Consider the following 22177-nt stretch of genomic DNA (forward strand, 5'->3'; position numbering starts at 1 on the left):
CTTTTCTCCCCTATTTCATATAGCTTCTTACAATCTGACCAGGCAATGTGAGCATATGATCCAAGAATCAGAAATATAGGGATGCCCAGGGAACATTCTCTTTTCTCACACCTATCTGCCTTCTGCCCAGCTCCTCCCCACAGCTAACTGGTCTCCTTAGGTTCTCATATGTCCTTCCAGCTTCTTTATGCAGGTAATAAAGATACAAACATAAATGCTTTTCCTCCCCCCTTTACAACAATATACTGCCTATTAAACAAGTTATTATATAAAAATAACCTATTAAATTAAACAACTGGTTTTTCACCACATATATATTTCTCCTTCTCTGCTGGCTAGCCCTCTTCCTGGATGGCCAGCTTCACTACTGTGTCTTCTGCAACTAACTTTCCTCCTGAACCCAAGGCCCACAGGCTTCCTTCTGCTCTGAAGGTGAACTGGAATAGGGCAGTGCTGCTCAGCATCTCTGCACCTGGCCGTGATGAGTGATGGGCCCGCCTGTCAGTAAGCGCTCTCCAGGTACCCTCTGGACTCCATCCAGATTTAGTCACTATGCAGGGGCTGGCTGAAGAGCAGCTGCAGCATGTTGATATCATTTGTTCAGCCTCAGGGATTTCCATGGCCTGAGGGTGCCAGTGGAAACCTGGAACTGAACGTTCCTTGGAAAGGAGTCTTAGGGAGTCAGACCCTGTGCGCATATGACTTTGAAAGATGTGGCTTAGGACCTAAAGGCTCAAGTGGAGACAGCACAACTGCCCGCAGCAGCATTGGAAACTTGTTTCTGTATTTGACCTTGTTCTATTCAGGAAGGTCATTCTCAATGGTTTTTCTCATCCTTGTACTCAGAGTCAGGCCCAGGAGGCTGCAGCTCGGTACAAAAGAGATATCAAGGCCAGCAAATAAATTACCAACATCTTGGTTCTCACTTGAGTTGTGGGTTCCCTGCTCGTTGAGGGGGAGGATGCTCACTGAAGATTGTGTAATCTGGACCAGCACCTTGCAAAGTAAATTAGAGCTTCATTGAATGATTATTTTTTAAAAAGCAGCACACCCAGGAAGGTATTAATATATTAACCCCACATGAAATTTACTCCCAGAAGTGGATTTACCTTGAAACTAGTAAAGCTGAAGTTGCAGGGTCTCTCATCATCACAGGTCCCCATAAGGCTCTGTGCTTAATGCATGTGACTAACTTTATAACCTTTTTTTACAAAGGATGCTCTTCAAATTGTATAACCCTCCTGCCCCACAAAACCTTAATCTGACCTTAGCTATTGCCAGAACCAGTTCTTAGCTATCTGCTAGCTGATTGTCCAAATTTCAGCTTTATCTAGGGGCAAACCTTGCACACTAAAGGAAGGTAAACTATTTTCTCAGTGGTCCACTGGTTCTTTTGTTTTCATATTTACTTCCCACTTGACTTGCAAGGCAACAGGGCTTTGTGTGAAGTGCTCTGATTCGTCCCTCCTGGAAGAGTTTCTGAACAGAATGGATTTGTGTTCTCCAAGCATCGAAGCAGGCGCAGGAACTAGAGAAGACTTGTCCCAGTCAACGAACAGCCTTCCAGTCCTTCCTGAGACAAATCTTGTCTCTGTGCCTTTGTTTTTCATTAAAACGAGCCCTGATGCCATAAAATTCACATGTTAAGGAAATAAATATTTCAAAGCTAAACATGAAAGATTTGAGGGGTCAATCATACCCCCAGTGAGGATAACTAAAAACTGACAGTATTTCTATTTTTAAATTTGACAGGAATTTTCAGAGTTGCCAAGTTTAGTCATCTCATATTTTTTCAGTGGAGTTTATGTCTTTTTGTTTGTTTTTTAATCACTCCTTTTTCAGCCCAAGAACACCATGTGAGGAGTTTAACCTCCAATGGAATTTGAGCTCTGACTTTGTGGAACCTCATGACTCTGGCTTAGTGACACCATCAGTGGTACATGGCATGTTTGTATTCTAGTTACTGTGTATTTCACAGAATAAGTAAATGCTTAAGAAATTAATATTTATCTCCTAGAGATCACTTTGTATTCTTTTGAAAATCATCTTTAACTCTCATGTTTAAAAATCAGGAAAACAGAGATAGGACACTGTGTAATAAATATATCTACTTAAAGACTCCAATTATTCATTTACCGGTAGTATATTTTAATTCATGAAACATGAGGAATTTTTTACTCATCAAGTAATATTTCTCAGAGCTAAAAATTTGTTATTCTTTATGTATTTCTTTTTTTTTTTTTTTTGCCACACCACACAACTTCTGGGATCTTAGCTCCTCAACCAGGGATCAAACCCACATTCCCTGTATTGGAAGGCAGAGTCTTAATCACTGGACTGCTGGGGAAGTCCCTCTTTATGAATTTCTACAGGGAAGTTTGAATTTTTTCTGAGGTAGAAAGTAATCAGTTTTTAAGAGGAAATGTCCCTTTTATAGGCCAATCTACGCAACCCAATAGGCAGAGAAAAAGGCAGGGGGTACAGATGAGTGGATTCCTAGCTTACTATGTTTATCAGTCATGTCCAGCTCTTTCCAACCTCATGGACTTAGTCCAGGATACTGGAGTAGGTTGCCATTTCCTTCTCCAAGCGATCTTCCCAACACAGGGATCGAACCCAGGTCTCCCGCATTGCAGGTGGATTCTTTACCAACTGAGCCACCAGGGAAGCCCAGCTTACTATAGTATACTCATACTTTTAAAGCTTGGAAATTGATTTTTTTTTAACCTTCATTTTCATTTAAATATATTCTCACACTTCTCATCTTTGTTTACTATAAATTATTTGTCTTGGTAATACAGAACTGGCTTTGTTTTTCATTCTCTCACTTTCAAACTCAAGAACCCTGGGAAAAGTTTGGAAAAGTTTATGTACAAGAAAAACTGTATGTAAATCCAATTTGATCACAGGCAGGTTGATATTATAGGTGAATTAAAAAAAAACAAAACTCACGACTTGCTCCTTAAGAACAACCTTAGGTAAGGGTTTATCTTGTCAGTCTCGTTATGTAAGCCAGGTGTCCAAACAACATTAGAAATGACAGAAAAGGGAGAAGGAGCTGGCGCCCTGTGGGCAACAGTACCATTCTCTGCAGTGTTTATACTGCGACACAGGGCATTTACCACACTCCCAAGGGTAAGAAAGCAGCATGCAAAATACCCACATTGTAGAATAAGGCAGAAAACACCTTTTAAAACTGGCTTACAATCCTCTTCAGATTCCCACTCTCCATGGCAGACATTCATGCCATATGAGTTCTTATTTTAGGGGTTACCAAGTCACTGACAATTGCAATAGGGTATATAATGGACGGAAAAAAGGGGAGCTTCTTCTTTATGGAATGAAAGTTTCTTCAGACCTCATATTAGAAACAGCTCCCCGTCCCATCCCCTTCTTTGTTTGGCTTTAGAAACTAGGACCTCAGCTCACATGAAGACTAGAGATGAAGCCCTCTGGGCTTTATTTCTCTAAAAGGTGGCATTGCTTTTCATCACAAAATGTTACCAAATAAATATGCTGACTAAATTTTAACACTTTATGTAAGATAAAGGCCCATCTGTATAAGAATATTATAAAGTATCATAATAAATTATAATGATGCAAAATCATTCTTCCTTCCAAGCATGTATTCTTTCTTCACTATTTAAAAAAATTTACTTGAACTTACAGATGCTTTCACTGACTCTTGCATGTTCATAAATCCACATATGTTCACAGGATTTAAAATTAACTTTGGGTAATCAATTCTATGAGAAGCTTTCAAAAAGATAGCGTACCATGTGACACGAGGTTCTGGCCAGCCAGCTATAGAGCAGTGTAATTTTACATTTTCTTTCTCCCAAACAGTATGGGAACGAGGTTTAATGACAAATTCAGGAGCATGGAGAAGATTATCTTCATTCAACTTTTTATGAAATGCCTCGGTTTCTTCTAACTGAAAAAAATTATCAAGACATGAAATCAAAGTAACATGTGATACAAAAATGAAATGTAGAAATCAAAATGATCATTTTTTCATTTGGAGTCTTACTCTGGTATTTGGAGCAAACGAATTCCCCTCATCCCTTTAAAAAAATAGACATATCACTTAATTTTTAACATTCTGAGCCTGAGCTACATATTGTACTTTCCAAAGGTGGATTTCTTAAGGTTCTCAAGAACTTTAATTTCTGTAGAACCTAAAATTTCACAGAATTTAAAACTATAAAGTCTGTCTTTCTTTGAACTGTACATTTCGATGTCTTTTCCCCTTCTTTCTTAGTTGTTTCTCCACAAGACCACACATTTCTTCATTTGAAACTAATTAATCTATATTACACACATGCACATGTTACATGCATTTCTACTTTTTTAAGATGAATTTTTATGGCAGTAGAGTCGATTTACAATGCTGTATTAGTTGCTGCCGCAGAGCAAAGTGAATCAGTTATACAGATACATGAAAACACTCTTGGATTCTATTCCCACGTAGATCATTACAGAGTATTACATAGGGTTCCCTGTGCTCTACAGTAGGTCCTTACTAGCTTCTCTGTCCACAGGATTCTCCAGGCAAGAATACTGGAGTGGGTTGCCATGCCCTCCTCCAGGGGATCTTCCCAACCCAAGGATTGAACCCAGGTCTCCTGCATTGCAAGCAGATTCTTGACCATTTGATCCACCAGGGAAACCCATTTTATATGTCGTGGTGGCACTTACACTTTTCTAAGTTATGTTAAATTGTCTTTTCTTACCGTTTTTTTCAGTGACAGGTGTTCCGCCTTCTCTCGAATGGCAACTTTTCTTGACTTCTTCTCAAGGGCCTCTTCCTGGTGAAGCGTGGACATGGACTGCTTAGATACTGAGGACCGCTTGCTGGCTGTTACGCCTTCCTCACTAGCAAGGAGATTCCTCTGGGCTATGTAAGCAGCAGCTTCTTTAATTCTTTGCTCTTCTGTATCTGTAATTCCACTGACATGCACTTGGCTAAAATAAAATAACAGCAAAATATGGCTATTGTGGATGTCAGTGATAAGATTGCCCAATTTTGCCAAGTTCAAAGCACCAGACCTCAGATGTTGTACACTGTGCCCAAGGAAAACCTGACATACAACATACTGGCCCATAGGAGCTAACTCCTTACACATGGATGTGATCGTCACCTTAACAAATGATATTGACAATAGTAATACCTATTATGGCCAGGGTGCTCTGCCAAGTGCTTTTTGCATAAATTATCTCATTTTCCCCCACAACAACCCTTTGAAGTAAACTGTATCCTTTCTACTTTAGACATATGGTAACAAGGCACAGAGAAGTAAGATAACTTGCGCAACATCATTTCTTTGGTTTCCTTAGTGTGTTTGAACACAGTTTAGTCTGTAATAAAATATTAATTTATAACTTCCATCTAGAAAAGACAGCATTGTAAAATGACAGACAGTTGTGTGACTGGGTTCCTGATTTATGACTAGTGTGCTTGATCTGGATTCTATAACTCAGATGATGGAATGCATTGCCCAGAGCTGCTGCACACATAAATAAGCTATAAATGTATGTGTGATCCTTATGCCTAGCAGGTTTCCTTTCCAAAATAATAAAAGTTATGAGGGACTTCCCTGGTGGTACAGTGGATAAGAATCAGCCTGCCAATGCAGGGAACATGGGTTTGACCCCTGGTCTGGGAAGATCCCACATGCCACAGGACACAGGGGTTGGGGGTGGGGGAGGGGTGGCAACTGCAATTAGGAAAACTCAAGTACACTTAAAATATATTTTTGACCCAGAACAGCAGGGACATTTGCCTTTAAGTAAGTGCATATGTGTATGTCAGTGATAACCCTGCTATAATTTGGGTATAAGAGCAAGAATATGATGCTAACATCAAAAACACACTCCTGAAAGTTTTAAATAAATTTAAAACCTTTCCAATCCTCTGTCTCAATTTAAAACCTGTTGCTGACATAAAGTTAGCTCTACTTAGACTGTGCATGTGTGCTAAGTCACTTCAGTCGTCTTTGACTCTCTGCGACCCTATGGGCTATAGCCAACCAGGCTCTTCTGTCCAGGCAAGAATATTGGAGTGGGTTGCTGTGCCCTCCTTCAGGGGATCTTCCCAACCAGGGATCAAACCCATGTCTTTTATGTCTCCTGCATTGATAGCCGGGATCTTTACCACTAGGGTCACCTGGGAAGCCCTGCCTAGACTGTAAGAAGTGGAATTTTTAAGTGCCATCCAGAAGAAATCGTATTCTCCAAAAATGTACTATATTTGCATTTGCCAGCCCTAGGGGGACTCTTAGCTCAACCATTACAAGTGTCTTGATTTCCTTGTGCAAAAAATTGACACACTAATACCTCTCCAGGGCTGAATGGAGGACTTAGAAGGATGGTTTATATATAATGCACTTACAATGATTTCCGGCAAACAACAGGTACTCAACAAATATTCATTACTTTCCTGTCCTCTTAGATGTTAATACTGTGAACATCATTAAGAAGTGTTATCTTCATAGTAATAGGATATAGGAGATGGCTCCATATAAAAAATGAAGAAAAACTGGAAATAAAACCTAGAATATAAATTTTTTATTAAAAATTTCATTTATCATAGCTTATTCTGTAAATAAATTTTTGAGACTGGTCTGGAGGGGACAAAATGGTTTGGTGGGGAAAGGGCAGGAAGAAGCTGGAGAGAGTGAGAAACTTCATTTTGTGCCCACACAGGTGGAGAGTTGTGCCATATAGGTTAATGCTAAGCTGACATGACTTTTAAATGATTTTTTTTTAAAGCACAAAATTAAATATTTTTCTCCTCCAACCTAGTCATCTCCTGAAAGGAATATGAGTGCTATTAAACCAACTGTGAAGAAGCTGAGTCTGGGCAAGCATACTTCACAATATAAGCCTGTTTGTCTGTAAAGTTCAGTTTAAAAAATCAGATATTAAAAAATCAAAGATATAAAATAAAAAGCTAAAAATAGAATATTGTTTATCCCTTTCCTAAGTAGGTTTGCAGCAATTATGACATCAGCCTCTGAAGCAATTGGGAAAGGAACCATCAAAAAGCAATGGGAAGAGAAAATGCAGGGAAACCAAAGAAGTAGGTCACCAAAAATCACAGCCAAGTTATTTCCTACTGATTTTCTGGATAGCTTTTGCCCGGAGAGGGCAACCTCGTTTTGAACATCACATTAGCTTTGTGAATAATCTCCATTCAAAGGAAAAAAACAGGGAAGGCTCAGAAAGTTTCTGTTAAACTTTAATTTGGTGTCTTAGACAAGTCTCCTTTCAAGATTTCTTTGTATATATTATCATTCAAAAATGTTTATATTATAAACAGAAATTTGGCATTACACAGACTTGTGATTTAGTGATTATTTTGTTTGAATTTTATCTCAAAATAAATAGTAATCTATTTTGTATTTAACAAATATAAGCCAGGCATTCAAGCTATGGTGCAATGCTTTTAGTTAGTCTATATTTCTAAGGATTTTTTTCTTCCTAATGAATAATAATTAAAACCACACTGGCAACCAATCTACCTAAATATATCATTTGATTTTTTTCTTTTAGTTTACCCAGTACTTTATAGTTTTAACCTTTCTTTGTGCCCTAACTATAGCACCTGTATATAGTATCCAATCACTAGCATCCAATACTTTGCTTCTAGTTTCAACTAGTTACATAATTAGAAATAAGTCTCTAATCAATCTCTGTGGTCACATAGCCATCCAATGTGATGGCAAACATTTTTACAATGATCACATCTCCCACTGTGCACAGTTCCAAGGTTCCTCAGACTTTCTCAACCAGTACAAAGTAAGTGCTCAATAAATCATAGCTGATATTACTATTACTACCTGAAAACATTTATTCCCCACTTCTTTTTTAGAATAATTAATTAATTCATTAACTTGTCTGCACTGGGTCTTAGTTGCAGTATGCAGGATCCCCGATCTTCACTGTGGCATGCAAACTCATAGTTGTGGCATGTGAGATTTAGTCCCTTGACCAGGAATCAAACCCCTGCCCTCTGCATTGGGAGCGTGAAGTATTAATTTTAAATAGTTCCACCAGGGAAGTCCCTCTCCACTTTCTAAAAATCAGATCCAGGGAGAGAATCCATACGTACCGTCCTGAGAAAATAGGCACCATGTAGTCACTTGGCAGATTTTCTTTCTCCTCTCCAGAGAGAAGGCTCCTCTTGGCTCTCTTTGTTTGGGGGCTCAACTTGGATGAATAATCTAACATCAGACTGGAATCTGTAAGTCTGACAAAAAAACACCCTAATGTTAGTCAATAATTTAAAAAATGTTTAGAAGTTTTAAATTTAGGAGTGTTGCATAGACTCCTAGATGGCTAATGTCATAATTATCTTCTATCTTTAGAACTAAAATAGAGCGAAAATGACCTCACATAATGCACTCTATCCAGACACAAGAAAAATAGGTCTGTAGTAATTTCATGGCTTTTTCTCATTAAAGTTTCAGGGGAAAGCAGCTGTGCTTTGGTAATGTTTCCAAATACCCTTTGCTGTTAAATTTATGTTGGAAATGTAGGCAGCCTACATGAATGGTTTGGATACATTGTACATGCAAATGCTTTCAGAGGATTGATAAACAAAAATAAAGCAAGTTTTCTGTATTGAGAGCCCAGTCAATTCAGGGCCTTGAGGTTGAACTTGAGGTTTTTGTATAATGTAGCAGATTATGTTTGAAAGAACATTGAGCTCATTAAACAACAGAATTAATATATTTTAGATGAACACACAGCATCAAGTGACTCGGAAAATTACAGATTTGATAAAGAACCTTTTGATAATGCTGTAGCACACACAAAAATCCACCCATGAACACTGGTGCAAGTGGTGCTTGGAGGCAGCTATTGTTCTAATAAAGCAAAGAATGTGTTAGAGTGGAAAACAAGACAGCTGAGATTGCACCTAGAGAAAAGGATTGATGACATTAAAAGTACAATCTTTATATAGTTCTTGGATGAAATGAAATGCATTTTCATTCAAATGCAGAATTTGGCATAAATTTCAGTTCATGGATCTCTGAAGTCGATCCATGGACTCAGGTTAAAAGTCTCCATTGTAATGATAGAAAGTCACAATAAGAAATCGTACAGAAACTCTGTATGACCCTTGTAATTTTTATATAGACTTGAATTGATTCTGAAACTGAAAATTAATATTAAAAAGATCTCTAATACATGGAATCTAGAAAGATGGTAGGGGTGATCCTATGTGCAGGATAGCAAAGGACATGCAGACATAAAGGACAGAATTTTGGACAGTGGGGAAAGGAGAAGGTGGGATGATTTGAGAGAATAGCATTGAAATATATATGTTACCATATGTAAAATAGATAGCCAGGGGAGTTTGCTGTATGATGCAGGGAACCCAAGGCTAGTGCTCTGTGACAACCTGGAGGGTTGGGGTGGGGAAGGAGGTAGGAGGGAGGTTCAAGAGCGAGGGGATATATGCCGATGGCTGACTCATGTTGATGCATGGCAGAAACCATCACAATATTGTAAAGCAATTACCCTCCAATTAAAAATAAAATAAATATATATTTTTTAAAAGGTCCCTACTGTCAAGAAAATTTGAAAAGAAAATGAATCACGTGAATGGTGTGGCATGGAAAAACCAAGCTGCCCAGTTAAAACAGAAAAACCTTCCAAAGAGTCCAAACCTTGATTGTTTCTCAATCTTTAAAAAACATTAGGAAAAGCAGGGATTACTTAGGTCAAAAGAAGACAGTGCATAGACATAGTACAAAATGGATACACAATAATGCAAATAAACTTATCCTCTGCTAAGCAAGCAACACAGAACTCTTGGGCTTCTAGGAAGCCCTGGGAGTACAGTGGTTCTGGGCCTGGGAGTGTAGGGTAGGCTACAGGCTTTAATTCCTGGAGTGGAGGGGTAGCATGGAAATGACAAACCTCTTCCTCCCCAACTAACCGCCCCTCCCCCAGGGTGAATATGCAGCTCTTATTCTATGATCAGCATTAATACTAAAGGTTAGAACCTTGAATTCAAGCTTGTGGATTGGTTACCAGTTGGAAGGCTTAGTGAAATTTGTTCCTGGGTGGCAAAATGCAAAATGCAAAATGATTGCATTCTAAACCCTCAGTGAGTTACAAAGTACAGGCTGTGCTAATACAGGTCTAAGTTTAAAATGGTATTTTCCATCACTCCTTTAATTCCATTACTGTACAAAATAAAATTAATTATGGAGTTTGAGCTTTTTTTCTATTTATAGAACATTTGCATTTTCTGATTTTTCTCATTTCTCTGTTTTTGCTCTTTTTACTATTTACTTTCATTCTACTGTCTACACTCATATCCTCATGAGCATATTTTCAATGTTTGCTTATATTAAAAGGGTACATATGTATAACTACGGTTGATTCATGCTGATGTTTGACAGAAAACAACAAAATGCTGTAAATCAATTAACCTTCAATTAAAAAATAAAAGTCATGATTTGTCATTCTTTTTCTTGTATTGTTGTTCCTTTTTCTTCAGTCATTTTTTTCCTTTAAGATAAATCTTTCAAACAAAGCATTTGTTGCATACAATGTGCCAGAATGTGATTATTCTATTCTCACAGGTAAATCACAGCAGACAGTTTTTAATAGTAGAACTTTATAGTAAAGATTTATGGGACTATCATTAGTTTTTATGTCATATTTCATTTGGAACAAAAGACTTCATAAAAGCACTGTGATTTTATATATTATCTAGTATTATTTAGAAAATCCAAAGTACTTAGAAGATATCGAACATTTGCTATGCTCTCTAAAGTTTCTTCAAGCTAACAAAAAGAGTGTATTTAGGATTAAATGTTAAAATACTGTGCTAACAGACTATTTGGTAATGTTAAGTCATTTATCAAAACTAACGAAACTCAATCAGATGAAGTTTTAAGAAACTGACTATGCAATAATTGTTTAACTAATTATGTGAAGAAACGCCATCAATTGCTTCTTTTGTTATGACCCAAGAACACGGAAACCTAACATCTTACTCTATCAAATTTTAAAGTCAAATAATGTTTTTAAAGGAGTTCAATAGAAAATGTAAAATTTAAATTTCTTTTTTAAATTTGAATTTCTTTGAAGTTACATCAAAGAGCTAAATAAACGCTTGCTAACCTCTTGGGCTTTTAGTTGCATCTAAATTTTGAAAATAATCCTGTCTCAAAAGCTAGTTTCTGAGTAGACACTTTAAGTTTGATATGTATGGATCAATGTGGTCTTTTAACTATTAAAACTATATTTAATGTTCTTTACGTCTTAAATCTTGATTCTTTCTGAATTCCAATTTATGAAAGCCGTGAAAATAAGCTACTGTGTTTAGTTGCTAAGTCGTGTCTGACTCTGAGACCCTATGAACTGTAGCCCTCCAGGCTCCTCTGTCCACGGGACTTCCCAGGCAAGAATACTGGAGTAGGTTGTCATTTCCTTATGCAGGGGATCTTCATGACCCAGAGATCAAACCCATGTCTCCTGCATTGGCAGGTACATTCTTTACCACTGAGCCACCTGGGAAGTCCCTGAAACTAAGGTAAGCTTTGAAACTATAGGTAAGGATTGATTTGTGTGTACACGTGTACCCACGCATCTGTAACTGTGTCTAGGTACATCTACCTGTACTCCACTACTAATTGTGGTATGTGCTCTGTTAATATGCCTAAAGTTAGTAGAATTTAAGGATATATCATGATTTGTTTGACATCATCACATCTATGACCAGCAGCACCCCAGAGAAGGGATACAGCCCAGGAGAAAGCTCTCTCTAGAAATGTTCCAGGGACTCAGAAATAAACTTGCACTTCATCTAGTTCAAATACTGAACAACAGCATAACCTTCTACTCGTACAAATTCATAATTATTCTTGACAGGAAAAACAAGAACAAAACTACTATAGAATCACTGAACTGGAAGAGATCTCAGGGACATTTCCACCACCCTCCTTGCTTCATAGATGAAGACCTAGCGTGTCTTTGTAACTTGCCCAGGTTTACCCGGCAAGTTGGTAGGTGAACTAGGACCAGCACCCATGTAGGTTAGTGCTCTTTCCTCTATACCAGTGGCCTTCAACTTCGTGTCTGAGTCTTCTCGATCCAAACATGTTTGATCATGTCACCTATATATGTCTGTCTATTTATAAATTTTTTACATATACTGCTGAATAAATATTCTCACTTTGTGAAATTTCAACCAGTAAAAAAATGTTCAGGGCCAAATTTAATTTTTTTAACTACAGAAGTGCTAATATATCTTCCTACATTTCCTTGGCTTGCCTTCATGGACTCCCCACTTCAGAAACCACGACAACATGTCACACTGCCCATAATGACTCTGATTTTGATTAGTTATTCCTAAATTTATTCACATCTCACAAAAAGTCAAATGCAACTGAGTGAGTAAGCATAGCACAGAACATAGAGGTTATGAAATCATCACAGTCCAATTAGAAATAAAGCATTAAGAAGCTCATTAAACTTTACATGAAGTCAAAAGCTAGTTCTTCAAAGTCATGTTTATAATCATCACGTAATTGTGAAAAATTGTCCTAGTTCCTCAGGATGAGTAACTATGCCTGCTTATGTTAAGTATGGATCTACTTAATGGCTATATTACTTTCTGAAAAAACTATGACAACTTATCAGCATGTTCTAGAAAAAAATGATGGGCTGTAGGCTTTGTCTTTTGCTGACACTATTCCCAAACCCAGCACCACCCACCCACATGTGCTCATGATTATATTACATTACTGATTTCCTTCTCTATCTGTCCCACTCCTGTGACTATTCAAGGAGAGAGATGGCCTAAAAGTTACATTTATATCCTCAGCACTGTGTCCAGTGCCTGATAGTGTTCAATAAGGGTTTACTGAATGACGTGAAATCAAGATTCAACCTCCTGTAGCCATACCCTATCTCTGTGATTCTCAACCCTGACTTCACATCAGAATCAGCTGAGGAGCTAGTAAGAAAGACCAATGCAGAGGTCGGACTTCCAGTATGGTGGAGTGAGTAGTTCAGCAGGTCCTCTCTCTAAAAAAACCGTGATAAAACTGGATACAATTGTCAAAACCAACCCATTCAGGCCTCTGAAAATCAAGCACAGGCACACACTACACCGACAGGTGGCTGGCTGTTCATGAAGAGATACTGAACTTCAAGTCTGAATAGTAGGAGTCTGTGTGACACGCTTACCTAGTTCTTTCCCACCCCCACCCCCAGCTCAATCTATAAAGTACTTCTACTAAGGTGGGAAAAGGTGAGAAACTTTTAATATTCACTGTCAGAGGGGCTGATTTGGAGCAGAGCATGATAAACCTCCACAACCAGCAACACTGTAAGTAACACTAGCCACCTAAGTTGCAAACAAACAAGGGAAGTCAGCTGCTCAGTCAGTCTTCGGATACAGTCATGGTTGGAACAAGCAGCAGATGGGCACATCAGTCAGAGATATAATAGGAAGATTTGAAAAATAAGACCACCAAGGGGGCCTTCATAAGCTCTCTCCATGTGCTTGAATGGAAAAAACTGGAAAGGACTCAGGTCATCCACATATGATTGGCTGACTGTGTGTGAGCCTGTGTGTGCAGAGAAGAGACAAGGGAGTCTAGAGACAAACAAATCCAGGGCATACACATTTTAAACTGACCTGGACTTCAAATATGCTCCCCAACACACACACCCAGACACACAGATCTATTGCCAGAGGATGGAAGCTTTACTGTCTTGAGATGTTTGAGAGCACAGACGTCTGACCATTCATTGATTGGTCATTAATCTATGCAAATACCAAGTGATCCCTATGAATTCAGGCTTAAAAATAAGAACAATAATTTTTTAAAACACTAAACAAAGACATCAGCAGTAACAGTGTTGGGTAAACAGAGTCTATAAATGTGTTTAGGCAAGTAATTAAACAAAACACAGCAGCAACACATTTGGGAAAAATTCAGAATCCAGAATTATTACGATATGTTATCTATTATGACCTATTTTCAACAACAAAAAAATTATGAGACATGACAAGAAATAGAAAAGTGTGATGCACGCTAGAAGAAAAAAAGCAGTAAATAAAAATTGTCTCCAAGTGCACCCTGATATTGGCTTTAGCAGACAAAGACTTCAAAACAGTAATTAGAAATATGTTCAAAATAAAGGAACTATATTCAAAGGCTAATTAAGGAAACCATGTTTAAATAATTAAAGGAAAGTATTATAATAATGACTCAAAAAGAAAGAATGTCAACAAAAAGATAGGAATTGTAAAATAAGGTCAAATGGATATTCTGGAGTTTAAAAGTACAATAACTTAAATGAAAAAGTTATTAAAGGGGCCCAAAAGATTTTATATAAAAGAATAAAATAATCAGGTAAGCTGAAGATAGAAACTAATCTAAAAAAACAGAAAAAGGATGAAGAAAAAATATGTTGTCAGACAACATCAAATATACCACAATATGAGTAACGGTAGTACCAGAAAGAGGAGAAAGAGAGAAAGGGCAGGAAAAGATATTTGAAGAAATAATGGCTTAAAATTCCCCAAATTTGTGTAAAAATAGTACTCTGTGAATCCAAGATGCTCAACAAACCCAAGTATGATACTCCCAAAGAGATACACATGTAGACATATCATAGTCAAACTGTTGAAAGCCAAAGCCAGAGAGAAAACTAGAAAGTAGCAAGAGTAAAATGATTCATCACATATAAGGGAACAAGGTATTAATGACTAATTTCACATCAAAAACTATACATCTCAGAAGACATTTGTATGACATATTTAAGTGCTGGAGGGAAAACTACATCAAGAATTTTATATCCAGCAAAACCACTACTCAAAACTGAAAACAAAGTAAAGACATTGACAAAGATAGAGAATTCATTGCTAGCAGACCTGCCTTTCAAGAAATGCTAAAGCAAATCTCTCATATATCATAAGGAAACATGATAAATGCATTTATGCCAAAAAATTAGATGACTTAAATGAAATGGAAAAATTCCCATAAAGATTTAAATGACCAAAACTAACTCAAGAAGAAATTAAAAATCATAACAGCTCAATAACAAATAAGGAAATTGAATTAGTAATTTATCTATGCACTAGGACTTCCCTGCTGGTCCAGGGGTTAAGAATCCTCCTTGCAATGCAGGGGGCCCAGATTTCATCCCTGGTCAGGGAACTAAGATCCCACATGCTATGGAGCAACTAATTCCACATACTAGAGAGCCCACGTGCCACAACTAAGACCCAATGCAGCCAAATAAATAAATATATATATATATTTTAAATCCATGCACAATGGATAGCCCAGGCCTAAATGGTTTCATTGACAAATTACATGAACTATTTAAGGAAGAAACAAACCAATCATTTCCATATTTTTTAAAAAACAGAAGAGAAGGAAACACTTCCCAACTTTTTCTATAAGGCTAGTACTACCTGATATCAAAGCCAAAGACATTATATTTTTTTTAAAAACTACAAACCAATATCCCTCATACACATAGGCACAAAAATCCTTCACAAAATATCAGTAAACTGAATTCAGCAACATATAAAACCAAGCAGAAATTAGCCCAGGGATGCAAGGTTGATTTAATATCTTAAAATCAATTAGTGTAATACACTATATTAATAGAATAAAGAACAAAAACCACATTATCATCTCAATAGGTACAAAAAAATTTTGACAAAATTCAGCTTTCTTGCATGTTAAAAACTCTCAACTAAATAGGAATAGAAGGGAACTTCCTCAATCTGATAAAGGCCATTTATGAAAAATCTATAACTAGTATCATATCTAATAGTAAAAATCTAAATCCTTTCTTTCTAAGATGGGGAACAAGGCTATGATGCTTGCTGTTGCCACTTCTACCCAATATTGTACTGAAGTTCACAGCACAGTGAAGAATAGTCGAGGCAATTAGTTAAACTGAAAAATTGGAAAGCAAGTCTAACTTTAGTTACAGATGATATAATCGTTTATATAGAAAATGCTAAGAAATATACATACACACTAATGCTAATGCTAATAAATTAGTTCAGCAAGGTCACAGGATATAGAATCAAAGCACAAAAATCAATTACACTTCTGTTTACTAGCAGTGAACAATGAAAAAATAAAATTAAGACAACTCCACTCACAATTCTATCAAAAAGAATAAAATATTTAATAGGAACAATTTTAACATAGAAGTACAAGACTTTACACTGCAGATTACAAAACATTATATGATAAGTGAAACAAAAATCTAAATAAATAAATATCCATGTTCATGGATTGAAAGAGTCCACACTGTTAAAACGGCATATTTTCCAAAACTGATTTATGTTTTCAACAAAATTTTTATCAAATTACCAGAAGACTTTTCTCTTTGTAGAAATTGACAAGGTGATCTTAAAATTTATATGGGAATATGAAGGAACCACATAGGCAAAAATTTTTTTGTAAAAGAGGAACTCAGTTTGAGAACTTAATCCACCAATTTCAAAACTTTTTATAAAGCAGCAATAGTTAAGAAAGTGTGGTACTAGCCTAAGGACAGGCATACAGATCAATGCAACAGAATTGAGATTCTGTAAATAAACCTTTTTATTTACAGTCAATTGATATTTTTCTTTCCAAAGCTCTTTTTCTTTTTTTTTCAAAGCTCTTTTTCTTTATTATTATTTTAAAACATTTTATTTTTATTGGGATATAGTCGATTAACAATGTGATAGTTTCAGGTGAATAGTGAGGGGACTCAGCCATACATGGTCAATTTATTTTTCATAAAGAAGCTAAATGATTTAAGGGGGAGAGGATAGTCTTTTCAACAAATGGTGACAACAGTCTATCTGTATGTGAAGGGATGAATTTAGAACTTAACATCACATACCAAAAAAAAAATTCAAAATGGATATTTCTAAATGTAAAGCTAAAATTATAAAACTCTTAGAAAAAAAAGATAAGAGAAACTCTATGAAGCTCCGATACTCTGGCTACCTGATGCGAAGAGCTGACTGATTGGAAAAGACCTTGATGCTGGGAAAGATTGAGGGCAGGAGGTGAAGTGGGTGACAGAGGATGAGACGGTTCGGTGGCATCATCAACTCAAAGTACATGAGTTTGAGCAAATTCCAGGAGATCGTAAAGGACAGGGAAGCCTGGTGTGCAGTAATCCAGGGGTCACGAAGAGTCAGATATGACTTAGTGACTCAACAACAACAACGACAGTGATGTTGAATAAGTCAAATTATGCTTAGACATAACACCAATAGCATGACAAAAAGGAAAAAAATGACAAATAGAACTTCATCAAAATGTAAACGTTCTGGTATCTGAAGGACACTGTTAAAAGAATGAAAAGGCAAGGTGCAGAATGAGAGAAAGTATTTCCGAACATATATCTAAGAAAGGAATTATATAGCAAATATTTAAATAACTCTGACAACTCAATAATAAGCAGAAAAAAAAATCCAATTTAAAAATGGGCAAAAGATTTGAACAAGCATTTCACCAATGAAGTACACAAATGGCTACCATACACATTAAAAAGATGGTCAACATCATTAGCTATTAAGTAAGTGCAAGCTAAAACCACAGTGAGACTCCATCACATACCTAAAAGACAGGGTAAAAAATGATAGAAAATAACTAATGTGGATAAGCTGGAATCCCTGTACCTTGGTATGGGAATGTAAAATGATATAATTGCTTTGGAAAAGAGTTAAGTTGTTTCTTGTAATGTTAAACATAAACTTACTACACAGACAAGCTGATATTTTAAAAGGTGCAAGAGAAGGTAGATTTCAAACAGAAAGTCTTAACTTTCCATAATAATTTCATTTATTCAACAGAAAACTTTTTATCCTCTGTGTGCACAATTCTATGCTTGATACTGGTGTGGGAGGGGGATATGAAGATTACATATTAAATTAAAGACTTGTTTTCTGAGACCTTTACTGTCTAGTAGGGTTGCAAATGCTACCAGCCTGAAGCATTGTATTATGTCAATCAAAGGAGAAAGGATGGAAAGACAGAAGGCAGGCAGGCAGATAAGCAGAAAGAGCAGAGCAAACAAAAGTTGAATTTACAGGCTTGGAGACAATTTCTATCTGGGACTATCAGGGAAGGCTTTGTGGAAGAGCTGGACATTGAAAGATGGGTAGGTCATCCCAGCATGACACAGAGGTGTTTGCAAAAGCTTGAAAACAGAAGCTCCATTTTCAATGCTGACTTATCTATACGTTGCTATTAGACTTTACTGAGTGGCCACAATAGAGCTGAACTCATTTTTATTATTCTACCATTTTTTTCCTGTAAAACTGCCTCTCTCTATATATTTACAACTTGGCACTGCTGTATATGGACTTCCCTGGTGGCTCAGACGGTAAAGAACTCACATGCAATGAGGGAGATCTGGGTTAGATCCTTGGGTTGAGAAGATCCCCTGGAGGAGGGCAAGGCAACCCACTCCAGTATTCTTGCCTGGAAAATCCCATGGACAAAGGAGGCTAGTGGATGGGGTCGTAAAGACTTGGACATGACTGAGGGACTGAGCACTGAGCACTTATCAACTATTAGATGGATCCTCATTTGAGGTGCTCCTGCTTTCTCCTGTTTCACCCAGAAAGGCTGGTGTGGAAAAGGTCAAGTCTGCAGCACCAGTTCCCTTGGGCTCTCAGAGCTTGGGGATCTCCGCGGGGAGGCTCCGTTACACCCACTGCTCGGCCAGCAGTGAACGGAGCTACCGTTTCACCTCTGGGCACCGGGAGGTGACTGCATGGCCCTTCCTCCACCTTTGGCTACTCACTCTATTCCTACTCCTTAAGGGGACATGTCTTCCTTCTCACAGCCTGATTCACCTGCCTACATAAGATTAATGCCATTTTGGGGCATCTTATATCCTCTAAACTTGCATTTAGCCTGCAAAAGAGACTGATGGATAGTATTCTCAATGTAGAACATAACAAAGGAAGCAGAGAGTTGAAGCCTGTCTTTCTGGGCCTCATTATCTGTGGAAGGAAGGGCTTGAATTAGATGAGCTTTTAGTCTCTTCCTTCTTTAGCATTCCACAGTTCTATGGAGCTATGACAAACTGCCAATTGTATGAAAAACTGGTATCACCAGGGGTGCTACTTCTAGTTCTCTCTTCGCAAACAAGCCGCAGATTTACGGCAGTGAGAGTTGAAAATTGATGCCCAGTGAATGTTACCCTCTTTGGACTCAGGGTTTGTTTGGAGGATTCAGAACACAGACCAGTTGCCTTTTTTTTTTTTTTCAGTTGCCCTTTAAAGAAGTAAAACTGAAAACAAACTGGCCCATTTCTAGGGGGATAAAATAGTAACTGGCTTTCTGTTGTCCTTGGATTTTCCCCAGACTTTCTCCTTACCATATAGGAAGTAATATGGCTCATCATTTTCTTGGTACTTAAGTTCTAGAAGACAAATCCCAGAATGCTACATTTTCTACCCATGAACTATGGTGCCTTTTCCTTATACATGATAGTTAAATCTTTCTTTAGAGAAGAGGCTATATCTTGATTTAGTTGCTCTTGTTTTAGTCCCTCTTGATTTAGTTGCTAAATTGTATCGGATTCTTTGCGATCCCCTGGACTGTACCCTACCAGGTTTCTCTGTCCATGAAATTTCCCAGGCAAGGATACTGAAGTGGGTTACGATTTCCTTCTTCAGGGGAACTTCCCAACCCAGGGATTGAACCCTGGTCTCCTGCATTGCTGGCAGATTCTTTTCTGACTGAGCCACCAGGGAAGCACTGTAAGGGGTGGAGTTTAATCTGCTTAGAATCAGACAATCACGTGTCTACCATAACCTCAGAGGGTTGAGAGACCCATCATCCAAGAAATATGCTGTGTTGTCCTCTGGAAGTTATTCATTCCTACTTATCAAGCATAACAAAATAGTTATTTTTTCTTCCCATATTATTCAATACAGAGGATTTTGAAAACACTGGTTTCCATATACCACATTCCCTGTAAACATCTGCCTTATTTCATCCTAATTCCCTGTAATATTGGCCCTAGGAAGGAATCATCAGCTCACACACTGGGCTGTCTGATATTTTTATGCAGATTTTCTAGTGCAGTGGTGGTGACCTTTGTTGAGTCACAGAGTTCTCTGACAATATGATGAAAGCTAGGGTCTCTCTCACCAAAAAAAAAAAAAATCTCATCTTACATATAATTTCAAATCATACAAAACTCTGTTGAAACCTATTCACAGACAGAGGCTAAGAACCCTCGCATAATGGTTGCAAAGTGGTCATGAGTACCATTTCTCCTTTAATCTCTAACAGTATTTGTGAATTATTAACATAAAACAATAGTCTTATATCATTTTTGTTTTCCTGAATCACTTTCTTTAATTTAGTTTTTCCCTCACTGTGACTAAGAACAAAGGCATTTAGAATAAGCCTTCCAGAATTTAATTTACAACTCTTGGCTCAGAATGCAGCTGGTAACCGATCTGAGCTAAAACCACAGTGACACTGAACAAGCCATTGTTCCTAAGATTTAACGGAGGTCAGCCAAGCTGTGGGCACATATAAATCTCCATAGTTTCCACTTTACTACCAGGACGTCCAACTACAAAGCAGAGGCTAAAAATGGATCAGGCCCAGTGTTCACATACATTCCACAGAGCTGCATTTCCAACTCCACACCAGTTTTAATTAACAACACTCTTCACAACCCCAAGAGAAAGATTTCATTCAGCAGGGAAAAGTTGCTCCATTTTGAAAAATCAAAAATACAACCTGAAAGAATTATAAAGATTTTGAAATGTTCAAAGAATATTATCTGCACCTGTTAGCTCTAGGTCTAAAAAAGAAAAACTAAAATACCCCCAGGATTAGGTTAGCTTTCTTTTCTTTTACATTGCAATACCCAAAGGAAAAAATATTGGCATCTTCCCTTTCTTCTTTTTAGGTCCACATTTCTACTAAGAAGTGGAGTTGTTCAAACATACCAAGCCATTAACAAACACCAATCTACCTACATAAACACTTAAATAGCAAGAAGGAACAAGATGTAAGGTTGACCATAGAAATAATTACAGTTCTACTTCCTACAGAAAGTTTATTATCTGAGGTTGTTTATAACTAATATGGCTAAGTCTTCCAAAGACAAAATAGAGCAAATGTTTTCTGGATAAAATACAAAGATGCTCAAAGTTTCAATTACTAATGTTTGATATGATTTATCAGACTGTAAATAAATATGAATGGTGTGTATATGGTTAAAAGAAGAATTTAGGAATAGAATTTAAGGAAAAAACCTCTCTTTAAATAACAAATTCATAAAACTCTATAAACTCTACAGCATTGGGGGAATGAAATAAGCTAACATGAGTTAGCTTAAAAATTGTACAGTAATGAAAACACCCATTTTCTACATTTTCTGTAGATTCAGCACAGATGGACTAGGAAAATGGATATTTAAAACATAATCCTCTCTATTACAAGACAGCTGCTTTCCTAAGTGAGATTCTTAAACATATGTATGTAACATTCTTCAGGAGAACATGTGGTACTATCACATAGCACGGTGCCCATTCCTGTTTCGTTTGGAAAGCAGGTCATTTGAAACAAGAGCCAAAAGAAATGAATTCACCTCCTCCCTGACAGTATTTCCATATCTGCAGCCAATTCGAAGTCCTTATGAATATCCCATGGCACACATAACCCGTGAAAGTGGGATTGGAAAACGATCCTATTCCATTTTAAGTGGAATTTCAGAATGTTGCCTTCATACACTGCAGGTAATTCCAGAGACTTTGGTACTGGATGTGCAGAAGCTCCCAGGAGGTCGGCACCGCACCCCCAAAAGCACAGCTGTACCTCAGGTGCTGTTTAACCCACAGGGATACAGGAGTTTCTGCCTTCAGAACCAGTCCTTACTTCTGTTCATACAAACCATTGTATTATGTCCTCAATCACTTTTCTAATTCCTAGAAGTAAACACCTCTCCCAGCTATCCCGACAGATATTTTGTGGACTTAAATTGTATAAGACTTAAAATAATATCTGTTTATAACAAACAATGCAATATATGCCAGACAGAGGAGATCTGAGGCAGCAGCTGGTAACTGACCACACAGCCCAGGAATTCTTACGTTTGGAAGTTCAACAATTCTTTCTGTGGACTATAGATAGACATT

The 22177-nt window shown here is 37.3% G+C and overlaps 1 protein-coding gene across 2 annotated transcripts in view; it reads right to left on the minus strand.

Annotated features, from left to right (window-relative positions):
* The window catches only part of MYOM1 (myomesin 1), a 118468-nt gene that overhangs the window by 90291 nt on the left and 6000 nt on the right, over nt 1-22177 (minus strand). For both annotated transcript variants that reach the window (XM_043444027.1, XM_043444026.1), the window contains exons 3-5: nt 8114-8251; nt 4734-4965; nt 3777-3934 (exon numbers count right to left, since the gene is read on the minus strand). In XM_043444027.1, the coding sequence (XP_043299962.1) occupies nt 3777-3934; nt 4734-4965; nt 8114-8251 (528 nt within the window). The remainder of the gene's footprint in view (nt 1-3776; nt 3935-4733; nt 4966-8113; nt 8252-22177) is intronic.

The sequence above is a fragment of the Cervus canadensis genome, chromosome 23 (assembly GCF_019320065.1).
Source record: "Cervus canadensis isolate Bull #8, Minnesota chromosome 23, ASM1932006v1, whole genome shotgun sequence".
Taxonomy (NCBI): Eukaryota; Metazoa; Chordata; class Mammalia; order Artiodactyla; family Cervidae; genus Cervus; species Cervus canadensis.